At 42.3% G+C, this 15,186-nt stretch overlaps 1 protein-coding gene across 7 annotated transcripts in view; it reads right to left on the minus strand.

Annotated features, from left to right (window-relative positions):
- The window catches only part of GABRB2 (gamma-aminobutyric acid type A receptor subunit beta2), a 103,675-nt gene extending 89,201 nt beyond the window's left edge, over positions 1-14,474 (minus strand). For 2 of the 7 annotated variants that reach the window (XM_080995262.1, XM_080995258.1), the window contains exons 1-4: positions 13,952-14,474; positions 12,749-12,982; positions 12,521-12,612; positions 11,416-11,483 (exon numbers count right to left, since the gene is read on the minus strand). In XM_080995262.1, coding sequence (XP_080851388.1) covers positions 11,416-11,483; positions 12,521-12,612; positions 12,749-12,825 — 237 coding nt within the window. In that variant the 5' untranslated portion in view covers positions 12,826-12,982; positions 13,952-14,474. Of the gene's footprint in view, positions 1-11,415; positions 11,484-12,520; positions 12,613-12,748; positions 12,983-13,849 lie in introns of all 7 variants that reach the window. The other 5 variants (XM_080995260.1, XM_080995263.1, XM_080995264.1 and 2 more) reach the window with 5 other exon arrangements.
- Between the last annotated feature and the right edge of the window lie 712 nt (positions 14,475-15,186).

Genomic DNA, 15,186 nt, shown 5'->3' on the forward strand with positions numbered 1-15,186 from the left:
CCTTAAAGCATACAGAATGAACCTTAATGCAGAAAACAGGATAAAGATCAAGACAGGGTCAGTTTCTCCCTACTGATCTGAGCTAGTTACCCTAGGATGCTAACACACTTGCTCCGAGACCTAAACACACTTTTTTAAAAAAGTGTATGCTTAAATGTATACAGCAGGGAAACCTAATGTTGTTTCCTTGGAAAAGCAAAGTGTCATCAACAGTTTGATTCTCCACATTCCTCCAGTTCAAACAATGACTGAGTTTGTACATACAGTGGTACCTCAGGTTACATACGCTTCAGGTTACATACGCTTCAGGTTACACACTCTGCTAACCCAGAAATAGTGTTTCAGGTTAAGAACTTTGCTTCAGGATAAGAACAGAAATCGGGCTCCGGCGGCACGGCGGCAGCAGGAGGCCCCATTAGCTAAAGTGGCGCTTTAGGTTAAGAACAGTTTCAGGTTAAGAACAGACCTGCGGAACGAATTAAGTACTTAACCTGAGGTTCCACTGTAATGCTGAACCATTCCATGGCTAAGATTGAACAAACAAGCATGCTTTCCTCCTTCCCCACCCTTCTTCTTGCTACACTACCCAGATCTAAGCTTGTGGTTTGTCTCTCTCCAGAAGAACCATGAACAGTAAACTCAAGAACCAACTTTGGTTATAGCTGCCTTATATTGAGTCCACCCAGCTCAATATTGTCCACACTAACTGCTAGCTGAAATCCCAAGTTTTCAAATAAGGGACACTAGCTCTAACTAGAGATCCTGGGGACTGAATCTGGGACCTTCTGCTTGCAAAGCAAGTTCTCTACCACTGAACTACATCCCTTCAAATCCTAAGCATAGGGCTTACAATCTTGTAAGCATGTTTAGGATTGCAGCCATCGTCACATTGTTCTTTCATGCTTCTAGAAGCTGGAAGATTTGTAGAGAAAATGTGTATTATTGTGATGAGGCTGATTATATTTTAAGTGAGAAATCAAAAATCTATTCTGCTGTACTTAAAGAACTTCTGGAAAATGACAACCAATCAGCCGCATTTAAACACAAGGGGATGGAGTTGTTTGCCCTCACGTAGCTTTAAGCAACAAAAAACCCTCAAAATATCAAAGATTTCAGTTCATAATGACTATTCTTTAATTATTATTTTTTTAAAAAGATACATGCACGTTTCTGTTATCATTACAGAAATGTTACCCTGTGCTTTTTTCAGATAATTTCTGGTTTCTTTTCTTTTTTTAAAAAATGAAAGCAATACAGCTAAGAGATAGTTATTCAGTCATTGTACATACAGAATAGATGCCTCATCACCAAAATGTCAAGTGATGCACTGAGTGTTGATGCATCATTCTGTTCTCAAAAAGTCAACCCAATTAAAAAGTTAATCAAAATGAAATCCTGCACTTCAGTGCTCTTATGATTATGAGTACCTTATCTAACACATACTCACTTCTGATTTGATGAAAAACAGTTTCCCCCCTAAAAAATAATAATTATTAATTTGCTTACTGTGTTCAGCTCTGGAGACTGGACATCATGCTTATTTATTATATTTATTAGTCAACTCATTAAAAAAAATCTCTAGACAACACGCTGATTAAAATAAAATACATTAAAATTCAGCATGGACACCCTAAGCAACCCTAAATGTTAAAGAAAATAAGAAAAATTGAAGAAAATATAGCAAGAAGTACTATGTGCAACTACAAATACATTTAATTTCAGCCACATACACTTTCTTTCACTTAGATAGTATGGAAATTTTGGATGTTACATTACATGAAACAGACTGCGACTACCTACCACTATTTCTGTGGAGCAGTGGGAGAAACTTACTCTTGATGTTATAGTGCCACTAGCCCTAAAGCTATTATAGCTGCTCGATAAAAATGAAGGATGCAAAAGGAATCATCGTTACACAATTAAAAAGAAGTTTGCTCTAGTGCTAAAGCGGGGGGGGGGGGGGAATCAAACCTCTCCTCCCTTCACGCTATTGCCCACAATCATTTATCCCAGCTACCCCTACGTACTTAAATAAAAAGGGGTGGAAGTAACTGCATATTGTAAATAGCACTATTCACACTGGATAATAAACCTGACACATTATCATTACACCTTTTAAGTTCATCCCCACTCAAATACTGAGTTCGCTTAAATGTTACACTACCAGGAAGAAGGCACCGTTCCATGTCCCAACTTGTATTGTGACTGCAAAGTGTCCTGCCTTCTCTTGGGTCATGCACTACAGATGGGCATGCTGTCCCAAATGCTCCTTGGATTCATTCAGAAATAATCCAGAGTTATTGGTGGGGAGGTGTTGTGGGGGCACTGCACTGGAAAAACTCAGATTATTTTCCAAGGGTTCGGGAAAACACCCACTTGTTTTTACCAATGTACCCAAAAAACAAACAAACCAACAAATCCCTCTCTTCTTTTTATTGACCTATCCAGTGGTTGCAGAAGCAGTAGTGGCACGTGGTGAGAGAAGGAAGGTTTTTCCTTTCCCATCTCCCTCCTCCGTCTTAGTTTCTGCAACATCCTGGGCAGCAGAGAGCATATCTGGAAGATCATGGAAGAGGTGGTTGCAACTGTGTTAACCCTAGGGAGAACTGCTATCTCACTGTCTCCCAGGTTGCTGGTATTTCTACTGTATGATGCTCTTAGGACTGAGTTTTCCAGGCTTTTTTCAAAGATGTAATTTAATTTTTATTGTGGCATTTTGTATTGTTTTTAGCATATTGCACACCACTTCAAGTGCTGCTTAGAAAGCGGGGAAAGAGGTACAGCAGTAATAATACTGTCAATAGTTTAGTATATTTTAATGCTAAAGTAAACAGCATGAAATACTTTATACAAGCAAAAATGCAAAGTTTTACAGAAGTAGGTTAGAACGGACCTATGTCTCAAATAAATAATTCATACTTTCAAGCTCCCATAAAACATTTAATAGGCAATAAAGCTTAAGAGCCAGAGTTTTCAAAATTTCTCAGACCCCAAAATTGATACTAGGTTTTCAAACAAGCTTAATGCCTAGTTTGTCTCTTTCAACTGAAGTGGACAGCTTTTTCAAAGCACTCAGCACTTCAAGCTCAGATTCTTATTATGAAAAGAGTCTGGCAGAGCAAACATCCGGCTGATAGAAACTCATACAATTTTATATGACCAAAAAACACAGCTGAAATGTAAGAAATGCTTTCTACTTGCTCCAGTGGCAACAAAAGCTATAATTACACATATTCCAAGTCTTCAAGATCTTTTTTTAAAGTATTTTAAGCTTCTCCATCAATTGATCTCTGTATGACTTATTTCCTAACCATTTTCTCCTTCTCCCATCTGCTTTCTAGTATGCATTTTCTAGCTTAGGAAGTGCTGATCATTGTTTCACATTTAAATATGGCCCAGTTCAAACTAAGCCAAAATATGAAAGAGCCTTTTGCTTCTGCATCCCTTTGCTTCTTCCTTCAGCACATGCCTAAATACCAAGTTTCATCTCAGCTGAGAGATTATGTTGACAACTTCCAAACAATCCAGAATCCTAAACCAACTTCAACTTTTTCCAAAGTTTGGAACCGTGATTTCCCAATAAAGATGAAACAGAAAATGATTCCTCCTTAGAGATTTCCTGGTTTAAGCACAGCTCATGCAATGGGGATGGTGCATCAGCAAAAGACTCGTTCGTGTCTCAGATTATTAAGAAGAAATATCATTGTCCAACAGTCTCTTCAAAGCTCCTGCTTAAATTTAAAAGTTAACTCTTCTCAAACAGATAGGGCTTGGTTGATACCAGGGAGCTGTGCCTAAGCTCTGGAGACTCCCCTTCCAAAGGAAACCCATCACACCATCTCCTTATGAGCCTTTTGCAAGTTGGAAAAAACCTTCTCTTTTAGGAAGCATTTGGGCTGTGGACTGCTATATTAAGCAATTGGTCTCTGGATTTTTGTTTTGTTGTTAGTCACTTTGACCTCTTCAGAAGAAATGTCAGATAGAAATTATTCACATAAATAAGCCTGACTCCCAGAACACATCTGTCTTTCTAAAATGCCCTTCAGCCATGAGAGCCAACTCTCATTGGGCAGGCTTGCCTGCTCTGAGTGTTAAAAGGTATAAAAAAGTCAAACCCATAACACACACATACACACTGAAGACTTTAAAAAAAACAACACTTATGCTTCTACAGGATATGATCTGGCTCACAGAAACTGGATTATTTTTCAGTATTTCTCTTAGTGGAAATTCCACTCACCAGTTAAAGTATTTCTGAATATTCCAACATTCTGTGACATCACAGCACACAGGGAACAGCTGGGAGAGAGGAGTTTGTAGGTGGCAGGCACCAACCTCCTAGTGAGAGCCAATTTCAAACCAATTGTAATTTTTAATAATTTACTCTGGCTTTGTTAAATGTAAGGATTCACTCACTGTATTGTTCCAGTTTGTTCTGCATTACTCATATAACCAGAAACAGCATAATGGCATACATAAACCACAGGAAACTTATCAGATGCTTCAGCCTTAAAGACCAGTACGATGCCCATATAATTAATACTATAATAAAAGCTATTAATGCCAGTGCAGTGTCCACACTACGGTACTTATTACCAAAGTCCTTGTGGTTATATTGCTTGTTTCCTGTGTTGTTTTTCCAATGGCTAAATGTTAATGCAAATATCTTAGAGAGGGCAAAATGTTTAAATATTTTTTTGTCTACCCACAGTATAACTATTACAATAGGAGCATCAACATCTATGTATAAGTTTAATTGTTTCAGCAGCAAATTTAATTTCCAGAATAGGCATGTTAACTTTGTAGCAGCAACAAATAGCTTGAGAGCTCATTTAAAAGAAACTTGATAGCCTCTAAATTGCTACAGAAGAGTTTGTAATGTTATTAATTGCTTAGGTACCCTTATTAAAGTTAGGATGTGGGTCAGTCCTGATAGGCAAATGGTATAGTCCTGGCTAACAACAGACAATTCCCATTATGGCAGTCTTCTTTCCCACTTCTTTCTGGAATCACTGGGGCTCATTTTCTTACAATGGTTCAATCTGTAGTGGGTGACACAGACCCCAAATTCAGAATGAATCTGATCTTTTTATACTCTCTCAGAGAATTACCGTATTTTTCGCTCTATAAGACGCACCAGACCATAAGACGCACCTAGTTTTTGGAGGAGGAAAACAAGAAAAAAAATATTCTGAATCTCAGAAGCCAGAACAGCAAGAGGGATCACTGTGCAGTGAAAGCAGCAATCCCTCTTGCTGTTCTGGCTTCTGGGATAGCTGCGCAGCCTACATTCGCTCCATAAGACGCACACACATTTCCCCTTACTTTTTAGGAGGGAAAAAGTGAGTCTTATGGAGCAAAAAATACGGTAAATGGGCGAAAAGACTTTATCTGAGAGGTTTCTGAAATCTCATAAGTCAAGTGCCCAGGGAACCACCCTGCCAACTTAATCATTCATTCCACTCTTTTCTCCAAATCTCTGCTTACCATTTTACACTTGTTCACATTGAATTGCATTTTATCACCCACTCACGCAGGTTTGGAGAGGTCCTTTCAGAGCTCTTCACAATCTCTTTTTAATGATCCTGAACAATTTAGTATCATCTGCAAACTTGGCCACCTCACCACTCACTTCAGGTTGAGAAGCACAAGTCCCAATAGTGATCTTTGCTCCACTTCAGAGAACTGTCCATTTATCCCTAGTCTTTGCTTCCTGAAACTTAGCCTATCCATGAACTACAAGAGGACCTTTCTTCTGACTCTTTGACTGCTAAGCTAGGTTTGCTAGGGAAACTGTTTCCAGTTTTCCTGGCAAACAACACAATTGAGGCGTCTGAACATGCCACCAAGACTACTGGGGTATGTCATTTGAACTCCTCCTGGTTGAATGAATTGAGCCAAATGGATTTAGAAAGTACAGACACACAGCATATAGAAGCACCAAGCATGTTTGGAGGCCTTCAGAGTGTCAACTGGTGTCAACAGTCTTCTTCCCCACTATTGCAACCTAAGCTTGGGAATGCATGGGAAGAGGCAAACCAGGTGAACACTACACCGGGGGCAGTAGGTGCTGAGGCAAGTGAATTACAAGCTCAGGTGAACTTTGGAGGGAGGATGGATTCCCTATATTTGGGTATCTTAAATACTTGTGTAGTTTAAACATACATACACATCAGTTCAACTTTGACTATCTTATATGTACACTGGAGCTTTTCTGGCCTCTGCAAAGGCTTTAACCTGCATGCTGTTTATTCTAGTCCTCCCCTCCAGCTCCCTTCATATGACTCCTCAGAAGAAAATGATGATTTGTACTTTGCAGATAGAAACCATTGCAATGGTCTCTAAATTTAGCAATCAGTGAAATCTGTTCATGTGGAAGCCCAGAAGATTCTTCAAAAGCAACCAGCAAACCAATCACAACTTCCTGCTGGATTTGGAAACCCAGTTCTTTCTGCTCCAGAATCCAGTGGGGAAGGGGCGCTCAGAAATTCCATGGGAATCCATTGTTTGAATTCAAGCATGCAGGTTCATCTCTGAATTTTGTTTCCTGCTGAAGTTACTTAGATGATAAAAAGTTCCAAAATATTACAAGAGCCCTCTTCACTTAGTCGCAGCTGTGAAATGCACTATGGATAAATGATGCCCACCTGCATAGTTAACAGCAAACATTATCTATCCTAACATACATTTCTAGGATAATGCACTTGGCTGAACAAAATTTCTGAGCTAGGCTATATTATTTGTTATAAAATAGTAACATTAATATTTTCAATCTCAAGAGAGCTAGTGCCATTCAAGATAGAATGATAGACATAAATTATTGACAACTAGGTACAAAGTCAACTATTCAAAAGTATTCTCAGTGGTGTAACTGCTGCCAAAAATCACTTTTTCGTTGTCAGGATTGCACAAGACATATTTGAACCTTCTTGTGTACGCTGTTAGCTCACAAGGGAGAGAGGCTTAAAAAAAATGGGGTGGGGTGGGAACAGTGATGTGCATGTGTGGTACAGTTGGAGCACACTGTCCGCAATGAACTATATTTAAAAATGGGGAGGGACATGTTTCAAAATAAGGTGGTGGAGAAAGGGGTGTTCTTCCTGGTGTTCAGCATTTGTTTTATCATTCCTGTTTTTAACACACTTGCTTGATATAGAAGGGATACTAAGCCTTTGAAGTAATAAAGCTGTAAATAAGGTCACAAAATGGCTTGCAGAAATTCATAACTTCAAACTACAAAAATTATTGGAATATGTCCCAATCTGCAGAGGAAATCACATTTTTCCAGCAATGAAATACTGCCATTTGAGTGTTGGGAAAATGTGATTTATCACCAACAGAAACACATGTGAGGAAAGGCAACTAGATTGTCAGTGCCAGAGTAAAAAAAAAGCACATTTTTATTGCTGAACAAAAATAAACTGGCAACACCCTGACAAATTAATTAAGTTCTTTTTAAAAACAAACAAAAAAAACACTCCTTGTCAACAAGCCTGTTTAATGGAAATGTGTGCTTGCTCTCATATGCCACTTTCACATGTCACTCAGATTGTATACTGCCATACATATATGCTGTTTTGGACGGATCTCCACTCTCTTCACTTCTGCATCAACAATTGTTCTTGTACATTCTTTACCAATATATCCAGGACTGGAGGGAGGGCAGAGGAGTGTGTGTGTGTGTGTGTGTGTGTGTGTCATGATCCTCATATCTTCTCAAGATATGGTTCTGCATCAGCATTTATTGACAAATTAAAGGCCAACAATGTGTTAGACCAAACGTTAGATGAACAATTAGAAGATACTACGTGACAACTATGTTCAAAAAACCTGGGCTAAAATTTTCTAACGTTTAATAATATTGGTGTTACTATTGACAATTGGATACTTGTAGCCAACAACCCAATTCTATGAATCACTCGGGAGTGAATCTCACTGCATCCAATGAGGCCTACTGCAGGCAAGTGTGTGTGTGTGTAAGGCTGCAAACATAAAACACTTGCTAGGAAAAAGTGGAGCTCACTTTTGAGTTCACATGCTAAGGATCACGCTGTAAATCTTCTGTTTTGTCACACATGCCAAGGTTTAGCTGTGCTAGACAGTAACTTGTACAACATTTTGAATATTTTACTTTAGACTTTGGGGGGCGGTGAGAGACCACTAGTTTCAATGAAATGTAAGTGAAGCTCTAACTGAAGCAAAACACCTTTGAAACTGTCACTCATGCTTTTGACCAGACAAGCCCAGTATAAAAAGGACACACACTCAATCTTGTACAGCACAAGGCTACTCATATCTACTCAGAAGCATGTCCCATTAATTTCAATGGGCTTATTCCAAAGTATTGCATTGGATTGTAGGCTTAACAATAGTGAATGACCAGGAGCTGTCCATGGTACCACATGCTTCTCTTCCCTGCAGCCCTTCCACTCTTCTGCTCAAATTCTTTTTACCAAATTTAAGTAATTGTTAGTTGGCACCAGTTGCAATTAGGGTTAATATTAACTGAGGACTGACAACTAGGATTTGAAAGTAGCTTCAAATTCTGGTTCGAGACAAACACCAGTTATTCCAAACTAGTGTTTCCCAAACTTGGGCCCCAGCTGTTTTTGGACTACAATTCCAATCATCCCTGACAACTAGCTAGGGATGATGTGAGTTGTAGTCCAACTACAGCTGGAGACCCAAGTTTGGGAAACACTGGTCTAAACCATGGTTAATGTGGCTCTGACGTAGTCCTTAACTATGGTACAGACTAAAGAGGCAGGAAATTGAGCTGAGAAAAGAGGTTTTTCTGTAAACCCACAGCATGCTCCTTTTTCTGCAATCACAGGAAGGGGTTAAGATTATTCGGTCTGCAGCAACCTATAATGACAATATCAATTTATGCACTGCCAAAGTAAGTGATAGCATGGCGACTAAAAACCACACAGAAACAGTAAGGCCTTCTATGACAAAATGTCAGAGAACAAGCTATGCAGGTCTATGCAGAATTAAGCTCCAATGAGTTCAATGGGACTTATTCTCAGGCAAGTGTAGGATTGCAACCTCTATTTTTTAAAATAAATCAGATCACATTGCAGGAAAGTGAAGAAACTCTGTGTTGTCCTTGGCACAGGCACATACCCACCATCTCATGAAATGAGTTTACTGACAATTTTTTATCTTTCATCTGATTAAAAGAAGCCTTATGAGGCCAAATTCATTTTTTCCAAACAGGTGGTTTTTTTTAAAAGAGTACTATCTAAGTAGGACTATGAATATTGTTTTTCACATTATGTTCATTCTTCATCAGTATAGAGACCTTTTCTGATACTAAAGTTTCACCATTCAAACTTCTGGAGGACACTTAACAGACTGCATAATCTTCTTAACAAAACAGAATAGTTCCAGCCTTCAGAGCAGAACAGGTTCTTATTTTAACACCAGTCTTGCAGATCAGCTTTGTAAAGTATGAGACTCTTGAACAAAATTAATGTTAATATTTCCAAAAAGGCATTAAAACACGGTATGTGTTACCCAGGTTAGTTTTACTAAGTAGTGGGCCGATTTCAAAAATATAATCTGCCATTTCTAGACATATAGACAAAACACTAGGAGCATGCTGGAATATGTTCACGTGACAGTGATCTAAATTCAAAGTTCAGCGTCTCTCACTAGACATAGTATACCTTAGGATCACTTTCGGGAAGAAGGAATTGGAATTAAGCATGGCCTCGGTGATCAGGTTCCGACACAGTACAACAAAGTCTCTGAACATGAAACATGCAAAGATTTCATATTTACACAACCATTTCTCGATACATTAGAAATTGAATTGTTCTTTCAAAGTTTGGAAGATTATGCCTATCACAAAGACACATTAATAACTTCTGAAGGAAAAGTGTCACACCCTGACAATGTCACCGAGTGTTAACTCATGTCATGCTAATGTGCAATAGAGCCAAATATCCCAAGCAATCATTTTAAAAAATTTAAACACAGTGCATGGGGGGTGGGGTGGGAATCTGTAATTTAAATTGAACATATTCTAATTGAACTCTAGGTCTCACTCATTAATGAAACTGAGCTGACACAATTTCATGTCATTATAATTTGCCTGGTTATCTCATTAAAGCACAGTCTTCCATATTTTACAATGCTAAGCTACTGTGATCCTTTAACAAACACAATGGATGTTAAGGTTCAACACAGTCTGCAAATGAAAACCAAAAGTTCAAAAGAAGTTAACCCTAGTGCTTCTTGTTACTTTCTTTCCTTCATTAGTGGTCTGCCGCCTGAGTAATGGATATATGATGAGGCTATCTTATAAATATATATATTTAAAAGTGTTTTAGCAACTCTAGATTAACTAGTCTGACAGATAGCTCAATCACTATGCAAGAAATTTTGTTTTAATAAAATAAAAATAATAAAAACTTGCCTCAAGTGTAGCATGCTACAATAGGGCAGTCTTCCTAACAAACTTTCCAGTGTGTTTACATGGCTTCTACAAACATTTTTAAAAATGGAAGGCCAAAGATATGCAAGACAAAGTGTGACCACATTTTATGCGATCCAGGTCCCATTCCAACATATGTACACACCCATCTCTTCACCCTCTGTACTTTCATTTAATAGTATGGCTCTACACATTAGAACTGGCAATAAACTTATATGAAGCGTTCATGCAACATTTAAAAACTGCATTCATCAACCTAATTACAACTTTATGTTTGGGTGCACAACATTCATCTCAATCCCCATGCCTCCCAATAGTAACTGAAACAATTAAACTGTCCCAAATACATGATGAAAATGTTAAAATATTCTGAACTGTTGTGCAAATCGATGTCAGCAGGGGGCGCTCCTGCATGAAGCAAAAGGAGGCCACTATTGTTCCTCTAAGTCTCTCAGTAGCACTTAACTATATGTCTGAAATGGTCTCTCCTATATACTAAGACTGTCAAAAATAATAATAATCGTACCAGCTTTTTACACACTAAAAGTCGTAGTGTTTAAAAGCTTTTTGGAATAAACTTGCAGATGTTAATCTGAAGGACAATGTTTTATTTCAGTGGCTGTACAAGAGGCCTCCTAAAACTCATTCTAGTAATTCTATGGATTCCCCCAAAATACCATAGGTTACTAGCATTTTCTTATTCAGACGTTTCAGATAAAAATAGCCCAAAATCAATAGCTTGAGAAATTATTTCACACTGCTTTCTGACATCTATGTAGAGAAGACGCAGGCACCCAATTGGGGGTGGGGGGTGGAGAGATGGCCTAATTAACTGGCGAGCGCTGGTGCACATTGGTGGTAAATGAGAAATAAAAGCGATAAAGTCAGAAACTGCATTCACAGTTATTGATTCCACAGACCCTTGTAAAACCTGGTTGGGGGGAGATGGACTGAAAGATAAATGAAATACTCACCATATTGACTTCTGACACCATGTCTATGCTGGCAATGTCTATGTTCATGCCAACAGCCACAGGGGGACCTGCAACACAAGATGGTCTGCACTGTGATCTCTCACAATTTAACTCATTCATGCAAGCATTATTCGGACTGAAGAAGGGGTGGGGCAGCAGGGCTTCATTTTAGCCACGAGTTTGCCTTGCAGCGTTTCCAGGATCGCCGTCAGCAACGGGTGCTTTATATAACACACACACACACACACACACACACACACACACACACACACACGTGTGTTAATAAAGTGTCTTTAAGTGGCTGGCCGGAGATACACCCCACTAGACTTGCAGTGTGAGTTTCAACCCAGAGGCTTCTGTTCCTGCTTGCTGCACGGGCTCAGTCCGGTTAGCCGAGCCCTTGCAAGGAAGCGAAGCCGAGCGAGAGGGACGCTGACTCGGGATTCAAGGAGGACTTTACGGGGCTCTCGGAACCGCACGCTCCTCGGAGCCCAGTACAAGTAGAGTGCCGTCTGTACTAGCGGCTGCCACATACGTTCAGAGAGGGTCCAAGGACCCGGTTTAGCATACACAAGCACAAACGACGCGGAAACCTGCTCCCCAACGCACAGCTCACGGGGAGCAGAATGACATTTTCATCTCGCTTAGCCGAACATCCTGTACTCAAAAAAAGGAGAAATGTTTACTGTGGCCACAGGCACAGCACACCAGGCTTGGTGACACGGCTGCTGGGGAAACTTAGGAGATTTGCATCTCCATAAAGCCAATTAGCCAAGCTTTAATTACGCGTTAATAGGTAATCAACGCACACGAGACCAAGTACTGTATGTATAGATACAAAAACATACAAATATAGACACACACACGAGGAGATTTAAAGGATCGTGTCACGGCCGTTCTGAGCTAAGGGAAATTGGGGAACAATTGGCTTAACTTTGGGTCGAGCTTCAGAAAATGGCAACATAGATGCAGAGCAGGAGCAGCGCTCACACCACGTTGAAAACACACACACGCGTGCGCGCACACACACACACACATACACACACTCCGGAGAAGGGACAGCCTGAGCGTGGAGCAGGCTTTTCTACAAAAGCAATCGAATTACCTCCGAAATCTGGCCTCAGCCGAATGTCGTAGCCTTTCAGCAGTCTATCCACGGTCTCTTTTACCAGGGACATATTGCTGGGATCATTAGCACTAAAGAAAGGGGTAAAAAGACATGAGGAGAGAGCGGTTTTCCCTGTCTCTATCTCGCAAGATGCATTCTGCACCTCCCAGTTATACAGTACAATTCAAAGTGAAGGCGAAAAAGAGAGACCCTTTGGCCACTTACCTCTGTGCACACACCACTGTTATGATTAAGGGCAACGACCAAATTCCAAAGCAACCCTTTTCCCGGACTCTCAGCATCCCTTTAGCTTTTGATATGATTTAGGGCTTCAGTGGAAGAGAAGAAGAGATCCAACTTATTCTAGCCAGTGCAGTAATTCTAATGTGGAGCGCATGCGCACGGCGTACCACAACATCAAAAGGAGCAGTGGTTGCTGCTGGAGATGGAGCAAATTTCCTTGCCAAAAAAAAGAAGGAAAGGAGGAAAGAAAAAAATTAAAGGGGAAGAAGGAAATGCATTATTTTAAAAAAGAGAGTAATCCACAAAAGGATTAAGAGGTTGTTTTTTGTTGTTGTCCTTTTAAGTAAAATAACACAGTCTTCAACAACCGAGGAAGTTTCAAGAGTTGCAGGTCACAGCAGTTTTGCAACCTAGTTTAAATGGGGAAATGTGCAAAATCGGATTAGGAACGGAAGGAAAAAGAGGTTAAAATGGGAATGCAAGGCGTGCACATGGGGGAGGGGGAAAAGCTAGACTTTATGCTCTTTGGGAATAGCAAATGGTGGGTGAAATCGCGGGGGGGAGGGGGCCCGAGTTAGCAATGGGTGGCTGGAAAGGGCTCAGCCTATAGCATTTGGGGGAAGGGGGGATGTGAGATGATGACGAGTTTCTTGGTAGGGGTGAGATGGTTGCCTGAGCTCCTGGAAAAAGAGAGAGAGAGAGAGAGAGAGAGAGAGAGAGAGAGAGAGAGAGAGAGGTGGTCTTGGGGGCACAGAAATTAAGAGCGGGGGATCGCTGGATGACGTCGTGGGTCCTGCGATGCTCAGGGTTCTTTACACCGGAAAAAAGTAAAAAGTAGGATCTACAGAGCCTTAACACCATGCAAAGAGGCTGAGACAAAAGGCCACGTCTTTCTTTTTTCGGTTTTTATTGTATTATTATTATTCCACCTAAGGAGATCGAGCATCTATAGAAGGGATGGGGCAATGCGAGAAGGCGATCGTGCCTAAATGCACCACCACATCGTGCCTAAATGCACCACCACCATTCCTAGGAAAGGTGGGGTGGGGTGGGGGGCTGGAAGAGGGCAAGAGGGGAAGTTACCCGGACGAGAAGTCTAGGCTGTCAGTGACCATGCTGCTGCTGCTGCTGCTGCTGCCGCCGCCGCCGCCGCCGTGGTGCATTTGGCACTCACAGCCTCCTTACCTTCCCTGGTAGGAAATTGCAGAAATGCACCGCTCAGGGCTCGAATCGATGCCCGCGAAGAAAGCGCAGAGGAGCAGCGAGCTGATTTGGGGATGCTTTGAGTGACACTTAAATCCCCAGAAGCCGAGCTAGACCCGAAAGGCTTCCTTGCAAAGATGCCTGCTGCTGCTGCTGCTGCCGCCGCCGCCAGCTCCTTTCCTCCTCCACCGCCGCCGCCGCCGCCACCTCCTCCTCCTCCTCCTCCTTCTCGTCCTGCAAAAACCCACTTGGAGCCGCCGTGGATCTGTGCTGCTTCATTGAACGGATGCGGGGTGCGGGGCTGAAGTGCTCGCCTTGCCGGGGATAGCACGAGAAGCGAGGAGCGCGCGCGCGGGGGGGGGGGGGGAAGGTTGGAATTAGGAAGAAACACTTGGATTCCTCAATTAAGCCACGAAATCTCTAATTCGCTACAGGGGAGAGAGAGAGAAGGAGAAGGAGGAGAAGCAGCAGCAGCAGCAGCAGGGAGAGAGGAGAGGAGAACGGGGCGGAAGGGGGGGGGGGCGTTCCACGCCGCGGGAGGCGGAGGGGGGCGGCGGCGGCGGCAGAGAGAGGTGAACTGTGCTTGTGTAGGAGACGCCGAGAGCCTCGGGTAGCTCCTCAATAAACGTTTAGTCATTCCGCACACACAGACCGCGGCAGGCGGGTTTCCAGCCCCGGCCTCCACCACCACCACCACCACCACCACCTCCCCGCCTTTTGCCTGCTGGCTGCCTAGGCTCGGCTTTTCGGGAAAGGCTGGAAGCCATTCTCCCGCACTGGGCCGTCCCCAGCCCGAAACTGCCATTACAAGCACACAACACACACACACACAAACAAGCTCAGGCCGCTTCAAACATAATAGGAAGGCGCCTCTCGGCTGCCCGGAATGAACAAAGCGGGGTCGTTTTCCTCAGGGAAGGCCTGCCCCGTTTCAGGAGCCCAGGCCTGGCGGGAAGCGGGCGTGAGGCGACAGCGGGGGGACGTGGCGGGAAGAAGAGCGGCGACGGAGGCGGCAGCCTGGCTCTCTGGTTGAGCACGTCTAGCTGCACTGCCTTGTCAACCGCAGAGGCGGCCTGAGGAGACGGGCTACCGCAGCGCTCAGCGGCGCGGCCCGAGAAGGGGAGGCGGCTCCCTCTCTCTCTCAGCTGAGGCGCTTCACCTGAGGCGCTGGGCTGCTCCAGAGCAGAGGCCGCAGGCGGGAAGAAGCGGCCTCGCGT

This window comes from Podarcis pityusensis (assembly GCF_964106645.2).
Source record: "Podarcis pityusensis genome assembly, chromosome: 2".
Taxonomy (NCBI): Eukaryota; Metazoa; Chordata; class Lepidosauria; order Squamata; family Lacertidae; genus Podarcis; species Podarcis pityusensis.